The 12130-nt window shown below is 38.7% G+C and overlaps 1 protein-coding gene across 5 annotated transcripts in view; it reads left to right on the forward strand.

Annotated features, from left to right (window-relative positions):
- The window catches only part of LOC101173517 (voltage-dependent L-type calcium channel subunit alpha-1C), a 197723-nt gene that overhangs the window by 8969 nt on the left and 176624 nt on the right, over positions 1-12130 (forward strand). The window contains exon 1 of one of the 5 annotated variants that reach the window (XM_023952671.1): positions 1681-4022. The exons of the other annotated variants lie outside the window; for them this stretch is intronic. Within the exon in view, the coding sequence (XP_023808439.1) occupies positions 3965-4022 (58 nt within the window). The 5' untranslated portion in view covers positions 1681-3964. Of the gene's footprint in view, positions 1-1680; positions 4023-12130 lie in introns of those variants that run through there. 5 annotated transcript variants of the gene reach the window in all.

Raw genomic sequence — 12130 nt, forward strand, 5'->3', positions numbered from 1 at the left:
AAAAACGTCTTTATTGGTAACTATGACAAATCATAAAGTACCTTTAAATGTAAAAATGGTACCTTCAGGAGAGCTACCAACCAAATCTAGATCTATCATACTAAGTAGGAACAATACTAATTTAGTTCTACAAAAAATAAAAAAAAGACAAAACCAAAGGCTTCTTGGACTCCAGTAATTGGTTTGAATAGATTAGAGTATGAATTCTGAAACAGTCCATGAACCGATTTTAAATATTACAAATGTTTAAAGTGGAACCAGTTTATCCTTTCATATGTTCTAATGTTCTCAGTCTGGAATTTTTGCACCCTATGAAGCAGTGGAAAAAAGTACCAGAAACGATCAATTTATTAGTAATACTCTGTAATAACAGAACATCTATATCAAACAAATTATGCATTTTTCAGAAAAAGACAATTCAGTTAACAAATTGAGCTTTCTGAGTTGCCTGTCTGTCTTTACTATGTCTACAGTGACACATGGAGACAAAAAGCTTTAAACTGGATGGAATAGTGGGTGGTGATTTGGCACTTTAGCACTGAGCAAATGAATACAGGCATGGCTGAACTACCCGATTCACCTCCTGATTATAGCCCACAGCCAGACTGACATGAGGCCTGCATATTGTTAACTTTTTATTCCATGTCAAGGACAATTATATGGGAAGGCCACAACCAAGATTAGAATGTGGAAAGCTTTTCGCTGTTCTCCTTGTATATTACTGGGTCAGATTATGTTGGTTTAAAAAGAAAAACATATATAAACACAAATAAAACACTAAATTAGATGCAAATTGAATTATTTAATTTGTTTTCATGTTCTTTATTTATCTTGCAATTCTTTTAGTTAAATTAAATCTGAATTATGTGTTGAGAAACAAAAAGCGTAACAGAAATCCCACTTCTGAAACAAAGGGTTCAATCAGAGAAGATAAAGCATCTAAACTCAGTGCTACAATATATGGTAATAGATAATTTCATTTTTGGTACATTGCTTTTCGGAACTTTGCTCTGACTCATAAAGGCAATCAGAATCTGTTCTGGATAAATGAAGTATGAAGGGTTCACCACATCATCTGATGCCCTTCTAACCAAAATGTGCTCATCAGTCATGTATCACTTCACATCTTTGCTTCCAGTAAGTTAAGTCATTTGTTATTGATATTATTGATAAGTAGAAGGCTCCTTTTTGGTTAAGAAAACCTAGACGGGCATTTTTATTATAATGTTGTATTTAGTCAAATTGAATGTTTACAATGCTTATTATTTTCAAAAGTTAACACAGTTTTCAGAAATATTAACAAAACTCCTGTCATACTTTAGTCAAAACACTTCAGAAATACAATAGAAAGCTTTTTTTTTTAGAGAAACTTGTTCACATATCTTTAGGGAGCCATTATCAGCTAATAAACTCAGTGTCTTTGCTTTGTCCTTTTTTAATGTCAGGTGTTTGAGTTTATTCCTTTCCACCTCTGAAGCAAAGTAAGCACAGTGCTGTACTCTATAGTACAAGACCCATTCTGATGATAACTGTGGTGTTGGTGTTTTTAATCTTCTGAATGTTGTGCTTTATTTTGATTTACACATTGTGGAACTGGCATTTTTCTAATGATGGAGGACCATTTAAGAAAATTAGGCTTAAAATTCATTTCTCAGTTTTATTTTTATTAAAATCATTGCTAATCGGGAACAGGTGAAAAAAAATGCCATTTGAAGAAGATTATATTTGTGTGAGGGGCTGTAAACTAGCATTAGAGCACATAAACAGAGAACGCAGCAACGGGCAAGGTAAGGGGGCGGGGTTGCTCATAACTCAGAGGCGAATTTTTAATGAGCTACTGCTCTGCAGAATCTGTCCTAGAAAACGACACAGGTTTTTTGATTTTTTTCTAAAATTGGTATCATCATAATTAAAAGACCAATGGGAAGGCTTTTAAAATGGATCAAAAGATCATCGGAGAGGAACTTTCAGTAAAAGATGGGAGTGATTTCATTAATCTGTAAGCCACAATTTGTATTTTCTCAATAAATGGCAAAAGAAAAAGAAAGATCCCTTAGAAAAGAAGTTTTGATTTCAAGATCCAAAAAGAAGCTTTTTGTTAAAAAATGCTTAACTTGAGACTGTTTGTTTCAGCGGGCAAGTCCAGGCCTATTTGACTGGTGGAGCCAAGCTGAATAATGTCATCAAAGCATTGTTTAGGGCTATTTAGGTAATAGCTGATGTTGTTTTTGTTTGACATTTTACTCCCAAATGAGCTTTGTTTCATTGTGTTACCTGAGTAAAAGAGGCCCCTACCTCCAGACAATGACATGCCTAGAGGGCTAAGCATAATTTGTTCCTGGTTGTGCAGACCAGCGTTTAAGCAAATGTGACTGTAGTGAAGGGGGAAAAGAAAAAATGAAAAACCACAATCAAAGTCTAACGATGTCTTGTCCTGTGGATCAAGAGGATCACATTCATTCTTTGACATCTGACCTCATAGATCCACTGAACTCCGTGACTTTTGGATCAAACGATCTTGAAAAATCTGCATCTTTGTGGTTTGTTCTAGTTTGAAAGGAGCTGTGAAAAGATCAGAGCTTGAGTCATAAAGGAGTCCAAAACCCAGATATTTAGTGAGCGTGTAAACACAACTTTGGCCAAAGAAAAGAGCGAGCTGAAAAAATCCAGATGTGGGGGACTGTGGACCAATGGCATGCACAGGTCTACAATCTCTGTTTGTTCCTGAACAAATTAAAGTCTTTCTTTGAGCCTGCTATGGATCATTATGCTGTTTTACACGCACACACTTTCCTCTTCTTCCTCCTCCTCCGCATGCCTTCTTTCTCTTTTCTGTACTTACCCCAAAAACAATTCTGACGTTGTGGGCACGCTTCATAATACCCTCATCCTCACAGGCATCACCATCTTCATCATCATCTGGAAAACAGCCGCTGGTTCTCCTCTATTGCCTGTGCCGTTTACCCCCCCCCCCCTCCCCTCCTTACTTCCCTCCTTCCTTCCTTTGGAGCAAACTCACACACACAGACGCGCGCGCACACATCTGGAAACAGTCAAGGCGTCTACATGTGCTGAAAGGGGGGGTACCCCACGCTCTTGCTCTCTCCTTCTCTCTCGGTATCACTGCAGAGCTGAGCTGCAGGGGCAGCAGAGGCAAACTCCCGCTCAGTGAGACACACCGAGAGGCTGACAGACAGACTGAGTCACAGGCGCACACGACCGGACCGTCATGGACTGGATCGGGGCAGAGAAACCAACACTCGGATGAAGCAGGACGGCCTGGCTTTTGTTATCTGGGGAGTCTGCTTTTTGGAATAACCGACAGCCCGCGCGGGGAGGTTTAAGCCGTGATGGAATATTTACACACCTTTCATTTTCAAAATTTCCTCCTCTCCTCTTCCTCCTCTTTTTCCTCCTCCTTCACCTCCACCTCCTCTGCTTCTTCATCCTCTGCCATTCTGATGACACGCTGCTGAAGATGCGCACGAATGCGTCTTTTGCGCACTTCCATTGCGACCGTCACTGACAGCGTCCGTTCTTTCTGACATTTCCAAACCTCAGTTGTTTTCCCTTTTACCTAACCAGTGCGAAGACAAGGGGGAGAGGAGTGTGAATTGAATTGGACGCAGGGCTGGTTTCATGTTTCTCGCCTAGGGCCCGGATGTACCGAGGGATGCACCGGTGCGTTTTCCCAACCGGTTCTGCCGAAAGCTCCCTCTTTTTTCTCGCCTTCACCTCCATCATGGGGATTAGGTAATATTCACTCCATCCAAAGCGACCCTCCCCATAAACAAAAATAACGGATTACCCCCAAAACTGTCCGTGTCAGACAGTTTTTTTTCTTTTGTTACTCCTCTCCTTGTATCATTTCTTTATTTTTGGGGGTCTTTTTCCCTCCCCCGGTTGGTTCCCTTTTCCTCCCTCTCTTCCCATTCACCTCTAGGGATAACACAGGACTACGTTTATGGTAAATGATAGCAAAAACATGTACATCCCGGAGGACACCCTTGAGAACCATCAAGGTACGTTGCGCCTTCTTTTATTTAACTAACAAACATATGAGTGTGAATGAGGAGGGGAGGGGGACTGAGAAGTATGGTGGTCTGGAAATGGAGTTGGTGAGGGGAAAGGAGAGGAAGATAAGGGAAGGAAGGCGGAGAGAGAGTGATGAAGGGGTGTCATTTCTTTCGTTTCAACAGATGGACAGATGCAGTTCTCAAGTTGCCACTGTGTCTCTGTGTGCACTTTTTGTTTATTCCATCTCGGCAGCACCAACTCGTTCTTTAACTGCAGGTATGAGCGGATATGAGCAAGGCCTATGGAATCGATTGGTTCGGTCCACACTTGTGGATTCGTCAGGGCCTAATCATGCGTGGCAGAAGGTGGGATTCGGGGGGCAACTGGCACAGTTTGAGACATCTCCAAGCTTGTGCGTAAACAGATCGTGGAGTCTGTTGAATCAAACACAACAATCTGTCCTGTTGTTTTTGTTTAGTAACTAAATAGTTTATTACTTTAAATATGACTGGAGGCCTCTTATGATAAAGGACGCGGGGGAAGCTGCATAGATGACAGGTGGCAGCAGGACTTTTATTTTCCCGCTGAGAATTTGCTTGATGAGTTATTTTGGGAATGGAAGAGAGGACAGTACACACGTCACGACTTTTAAAGTGTTTTTCTAACCACGCCGGCGTGATGGTGGTGGGAGAGACCGAAAACCCTGCCAGTGTCACGGCGAGGAAAGGCTCTGTTTGCATTGCGCAGTATTACGCGTCGCTCCTTCCTTCCACCCACGTTGCAGAGAGCGATGCCCAGGCAGCAACGCATTTGTCTGTGGCCGAGGCAGCCGTGCGGCTTGACAGGCGGTTATTTCCCCAACCTCTATTCTCTTCATAACCGTCGTCGTCGCCCCCCATCAACCACCTTCATCACAACCACATACCTCTGCCTTGGCGACAGGTTCCATAGCAACAGGGGATCAGGAGTGGGGTGGCGGTGGGTTCGCGTGTATGTAGGTGGATGTGCGTGCGCTTGGACGTGCATCTGTGTCGCAGCGTGGCACCAGCAGTTTGCAACGAGGAGCAACTGCTGTTTTCAGTGTTACCTGAAGGAACAGCTGTCAGGTTCATGCTTCTCTCTAAACTAGTGGAGGACAAGCTGCTTTTCCCCACGAAGTTAAAAAAATCAGCTTCCATTATCTAGATGTTACCCTTACCTGTCAGGGTCGGACAAATGTCAATATAGTACATGTATTCGTCAATAAAGTATATATATTCACAGGCCTCATGCACGTACATCTTCCATACTCCTGATTTCGTTAATAAATCAGGTCCCTCTTGCATATTATAGTTGATTTTTTAGTTTTCTGCTTATTTTGGTTCAGTTTGTGTTTTTCTTACCCTCCATTTTTGTGCTTTTTAAGCATATATGTAAAACTATTTTTTACAGCTGCATTCCATCTTTTGGATGCCCCTGTCATCTTTATTTTACACTTCAGCAATTCTCCTGGGTCCACACGAAAATTTTACCTTCCTCATCACAAATCCTTTATATGAGAGAAACAAGTAACTTAAAAAAAATCATAGAAAAAGTTATAACACAGATAGACTTATTTTACCAGGTTGACATGTCTCATCTTTAAAAAAGTTTCTTAAGACAATAGTTTTATAGCTTAACTTGGAGATGTTCAACACCATTTTGAACTAACAGCTGTTGCTGTGCTTCATGCCCTCCAAAAAGTCTAGCAAATGAATTCAGCTATCACCGTGGAAAGTAGGCTGCTCTATAAGATCACAGCACAGATGAGGATTGATTAATGAGTTGTAAAATCAAAGTGAAACCTGGCGTCAACCTTTTCCACAAATTAATTTTCCCAGAGATAAGAAAAAAGAAAAGAAATCTTGATGAGACCTTCAACATCTTAGGTTTTATTGAAACAATTTAAGCTCTGTCACTTCTGGACCTTTTATTAAATTTGCAGCAGCCATGTGATATTTTCAGCACCATGGACAGTTCAGCCATTATTGGTCTATTGACAGTTATGGATGCATGATGGATGCTGACATTGTAAAGAATCAGCTTTTGCTCTAAAATATTATTTGTATTTTGCATTGATTCCCTCAATGTCCAAATCCCAAATAGCCTGTAAAATATGATAGGAAAAATATGGAAAAATTGATATAAACAAAGTAATTACATTTCTATTTTTTAATATTGTCTTCGAATTTATAGACAAATTAGTGAAAGGTAAATGGACATAAGTATAGTAAAAAGTCAATTTAGGATTCTTTAAAGTCCCACTCCATGATCTTTTTATCTATTTTAAAAGCGTTCTTGTGGTCTTTCTATTATGATTATATTGTTTTTAGCCAAAATCTAAAAACCTGTGTTATTTTCTATGACATAGCTTCTGCAGGGCAGCAGTATTTCTTTATAAATTCCTCTCTGAGTTGTGGATGGAACTGTTGGTGCATAGTAAGCCTATCCTCATTTCCCAACATCCATCTGTTTAAATGCTCTCCTACTAGTTTACAGCTCCTCACAAGCCCAACACAACTTTAAAGGTGCAACCAAATTGGCGAACAATGTTGGATATATTTACAGCCGTACAGTTTTGAGGATCTATTTGTCTGCAGGTGGGTGCATCAGAATGGAGCAGAGCAGGGAGCTTGAGGCCCACCGATTTGAGCACTTATGTCATTGTTACAAGTTTTTTTCCAATGGCGTTTTTTGTCTGCTTCTGATTCACAACAATTTGGCTAAAGATATACAGACCCAAAAATGATTAAAGATGCTTCTTTGTATCTGACCCTAATCTTCAGCTGACAACGAAAAAAAACAATTTGAGTTTGAATTGAAAAGGAAACACACAAGAAGTAGAGGGTATCTTTATATCTTGTAGCTCTGTGTTACACTTCCTAAGCTTTTTTTGCGCTGGTGCTCGACATTCTGTCCATTGTCACTTAGATCCCAGCTTTACATCTGCTCTGTGATTTATGATGCACACAGTTGGACTGAATCTTAATATTCTCACTATAAACCAGCTGTACTACATCTGCAAGCCTCTCAAGCAGCCATGAAACTGAATGTTTCCTGACACAGAGACATCCAGACTTGTTATTGCCTTCTGCACATTACAGATTGGAGCAAAATCTCACGAAACCCCATGTTATTGTATGTAGGGGAAAGAATCTCTCCCTTTTGCACACACATGCGCTTTTGCAGCACCAGTGCAATCAGCGAGTAATTTTCTCTGTGGGCATTGTGCCACAGGTGCCTCCGTTAGGCATGGTAATTGATTTCTGAAGGTCACCTGGGGTGCAGGACACCTGCTAGCTTAACTCACTCAAATGACTTGACAGGCTCAATGATTGCATCACTCTGAATTCGAGAGCTGTTGTAAATACTACATATGTCTTTAGTTTTATTTTAGCTCAGCTACTGGACAGGGCCTAAAACTAAAACACACTGTAGGTGTGTCAAACACTTGAATATTTTTAATAGAATATATAAAAAATAAATTATGCTAAAAAACCAAGATTAATGGCTGTGTTGCTTACAGAAATCCTTCAATTGAGGGTTTGAAAGGTGTAGTTTTATTTAATTAGTCAATGTCCTGCACAGCATTGCTTACAGATTTGTTTTAATTAGAAACCACATGGGGTAAAAACTTCATTTGACATGCCTGATGTAAACTAGAATACATTTTGGGTATTTAAGAACCCATCTATCAATAATTAATGCATTTTTTCCCCTCTGTCACAGTCCGAATTGAATTTTTTTTTATTTGAAACTGACAGCCTTGGTAGGACCAATACAAACATGCACCTCTGTTTGGGTTTTGGTAAAATGACACGACAACAGTCGCTCTAGCTTCTTCCCGTAGTTTAAAAATATGCATCATATTTCATTTAGTGACTTTAGGTGTGAATGTGAGTGAGTGTGGCTGCGTGCTTGTGTTGTCCCATGATAGATTTGTGAACTATCCAGGGTGTGACCTGCCTTTTTTCAACTGTGGCTGGGATAGGCTCCAGCCACCCTGTGACTGAAAGGGGATTAAGCCTGTGAGAAAATGGATGAATAGATGGAAATGAAAACAATGTATAAATCAAAATCTTTACAACAACTGTAATCATGCATGATCGTAATACATTGAAGTAGTTTTTCAGAAAAGTCATCAAAGTCTATCTGAGATTTTGAAGATAAGGTAAGGAACAAATTATACGGTATATACATTTACATTTCTTTATGGGTTTTGACAGCTCCATAGACTGTTACTCCCAAATTTTTCGTGCAAGACAAAAGAATTGTGTTTGTCTTAACATCCATTTTTCATGTGTTGTTTTTACTCATGCAGAAATCACAGAAAACCTAAGAGACTCAGACCTATTTTCAGTGATAGTTTCTTTTTTTTATTTTACAGAGGATGTCATTATCTTTAATAATTCATACTATTGGCAAAGAGGCTTCTTCTAAAAGAGGGCTCTATGTCTGTTTGAGTTTTTAATTGGCCAACAAGCTACAAATACTCAAGTCCTCTCCTGCTTTAAATGCACAGCATTTTATAGCCAGTATTGAGAAGTTGTTTTAAAGAAGGGAACGAAAAATGCTTTACTTTAACTGCAAAAACTGCTCAGAGGTAAATAAATTTTTCTGTGCTGGTGTTGAATTTAGACTTTTGCATTAGACAGTTCTTTTAAGGAAGAAATGAAAATTTTGTAAATTTAGTAGTTTTCTTCTGTTTGCTTTTCAGAATTTCCCATCAGAAGCCAACTTTGGGTTTTTGTTTTGTTGGGATTTTTTCCTGTCAAAGTCATCATACATGTTCCAATGGTGGATCTTCTGCTCCATAGATCCACTTCTCCATCACCTATCAGAAACACCAAAATCCTTTTTTTCAATATTGATATTTATAAATAAAGTTTTAATTTTCCAAAAATGTGGGGAAAAAACATTCAAGAATGGAGAGAAACAAGAGAGTAGCACTAAAGTAAAATAGATTTTTGAAAAGAGCACACAAAGAGGAGTAGAATTGAGCAAGTGATGAGGACAGAGGAAAAAGATAGAACTGAGCCAAAAAACAAACAGACTGGGAGAAAAGCAGGGATAAATGTGGGGAGATAGAGGCATCCTGAGAGAGGAAAAGAAAGAAATGGTGGGAAAGAGCAGAAGCGATTGAGTGACAGGAGTAAAGGCACAAGGAGAAAGAGGGAGGTGATGGAGCACAAAAGGAGGCAAAAGAGGGAGGATTATCTATGACTTTGTTTTGGTCCAGCTTCCGTTTGGGTATAGGAAATCTATCCAGAGGCTGTGCTTTGTTGTTGGCGCTATCAGGGCTCAGTCTTCATTTTTGGTGGGACAGTAGGCTAACACCCGCAGTACTGTGTTCAAAATAAGCCTCATCCCTGCATATTTGACTCACTTTGTGTATTTGTGTGTTTGGACATGTGTCTTGCCCATTGAAAGCCCTCACAGTCACACATTTTTATTGATCTGAGACCTGTAGGATCATCCATTTGAATTTTCTCTTCCTCTCTCAAATTATTATTGGCTCTTTTCTTCCTCTTTGTTTGATAATCTCAGATTGTTGCCCTTATGGAACTTCCAGAATAAGAAATGCTGAGGAAAGCCAAACTGTGCTGGAGCTGCTTAGATGGTGGACTTTTTTTCTTTTTTCCCAAATATACCAACTCCTACTATTTTAAACCCTGAATGGGGAACTAGACTAACAGAAAACCAGGGAAAACAATTAAAATTTAACATTAAAAATTTATAAAAAAAATCAGCTGTACAAGGCCAAATCCAAATTGTTTCCCTAATTCTCGGCTTCTCCCTACCCCTACATTTATTGCTCCAAGTAGAGAAATACGGAAAAAATAAAAATAGTGTCTTCAAATTAGGATATTACAACCGCTTGATGACATTGCCATTCATTTATGTTAGCGCGTAGCTGCCAGCCCTTTGAAATACACATCGGTTTTATACGGTAACTTTAGAAAGTCTTGCAAAAACTAATTTTTTTACATTTAAATCTAAACGTTTGTGCTTCAGAGAACACTCATAAAGAAATACTTTTTTCCTTCACACACAAGTGCAACGCAAATCACTCTACCGGCGGAGTGATAGCAACCCCTAAATCTCTACGGGACCTCCTTAAAAAACTTTCGAACGCTGCTACAGCTTCAATATACACTACAATTGGGGTAGTAGACATGAGCCAGAGAGGTAGTGAAGCAATTCGTAAGTCTAATATTACATACACACTGGGCAATGGTATGCGTGTTCAATAACACTGTAAATGGGCATTCTTGAATGTCCTTTTAGCATACGGTGTTCACACTGATCTGTCAATTCCTGATACTAATGCATGTATCAGGTGGAGGAGGTTTGGTGCAAAATGTCAAAGTGGTGCATATCTTGCAAATCTTGCTTCCGACTTTTTCTTTCAAAGCTCTATTCTGATAAATGAAAGACTTGGCGTCATGTCATATATATCAAGTTAGGTACAAACCAATTATTAATTTAATTTCCAAGTCCCTATCCAAGTCCCAAACGCACATATATGTGCGTTTACACAGACTTTAAATTGTAAGTGGTAACTTGAACGCGTGTTTCTGACTTGGTGTGAACATGGCATGAAAGCCATGTTACTGGATATACGTAGATTTTAAATTACAGCACTTGGCCTTACTCTGTGTTGTCCCTTGTGCTCCGAAGCCAAACCAATATAGCTTCATTAACAAACAAGCCTGGATCTTATCAGACCTGTCTTTGGTCCATATGACACAGTTTCCCTCAGGTTTGCTCCACGTGTGTTTAGAAGCTGAATAATATTCCTGCTTCCATATTCAGTAATCGCAGCTCGCCAGCTGTGCGCAAGAGTGTTTATGCTTCCTTAAAGTAACAGCCTGAGGAATCAAGGGAGACGAGGACAAAAAGGTGTAGATTATTCATGTTATCTATACACATTCTCCAGTGTATCTGCCCTCTTTTAGTTCTATATTTTCCTGGTATTCAGTTTAGTTCAGCTCCCAGCTCTCACTAATCCTTCAAACAGCCTCTCACTCAACTAGCCATCTAATGTTCTCTCATACATTTCCCCTCCTCTATGAATTAATTAGTCAATCTTCTTGCTTTTACTGTAATAGTCTTTAGCATTTGGAGTAGATGTAACCACAGAAAAGCAAGATACTAAACACCATTTATTTTCCCTATGGGGAATTCATACTAAGATGAACACGCAAAACACTGTAGAACACAAAGTGGATAAATCATACATTTGTCTAATAACAATTGAGGATTCTTTATTGTTTATAAAAGCTAAAGTTGACTTTTCATGCAACAACTTAACTTTTAAGCTTCTACAAAAAAAGAGATCTTACTTGTACAGAAAATTGATTGATTTGATTTGATTTGATTTATTGATTTTTATCAAGCGTTGTATTCAAAGCAGTAAAGAATTTACACATATTTATCAATCTCATTACAAAAATGTTGAAATGCATAGATAAAAAAAAAGCAGAAAATAAAACAACCAAAAAAGTCACATTAATCACATTTGCTTAATTAAATACAGTGATCAATAACGAAAGTCAAGTAGAGCTTGATTTATGGCTTGAAAAGTAGTGGGGAGAAGCAAATTTATATCATTTGTTAATTAATTTATATAGTTAATTCATTTAATAGTTTTACAGTTTTTGTAATTGGGTTCAGATCCGATAAATTCTTTCAAGTAACAAAATCCAGTGCCTAGTAATGATTGACTATCTTCAGAAAACATCCATTCATGATTTCAGTAAACAGTAACTTTAAAACATTGAATATATCATTTATGTATCTATTGAATAGCAGCGGGCCCAGAATTGACCCGTGTGGGACATCACAACTTATCTCTATGGTTTCTGATGTATATTCATCAATCTTGACAAATTGTTTTCTTCCCGTTAGCTAGCTTTTGACCCAAGTTAGCGCTAGTCCTCTTATCCCATATACTTCCAGTTTGTCAAGTAGGATGTCATGATTGAGAGTGTCAAATTTTTTTTTAAGTCAATGAAAATTCCAGCTGCATATTTCTTTTCGTCCAGAGGATTTGTGATTTCCTCCACAGCGTCAATGATATCCAATGAGGTGG

The sequence above is a fragment of the Oryzias latipes genome, chromosome 23 (assembly GCF_002234675.1).
Source record: "Oryzias latipes chromosome 23, ASM223467v1".
Classification (NCBI taxonomy): domain Eukaryota; kingdom Metazoa; phylum Chordata; class Actinopteri; order Beloniformes; family Adrianichthyidae; genus Oryzias; species Oryzias latipes.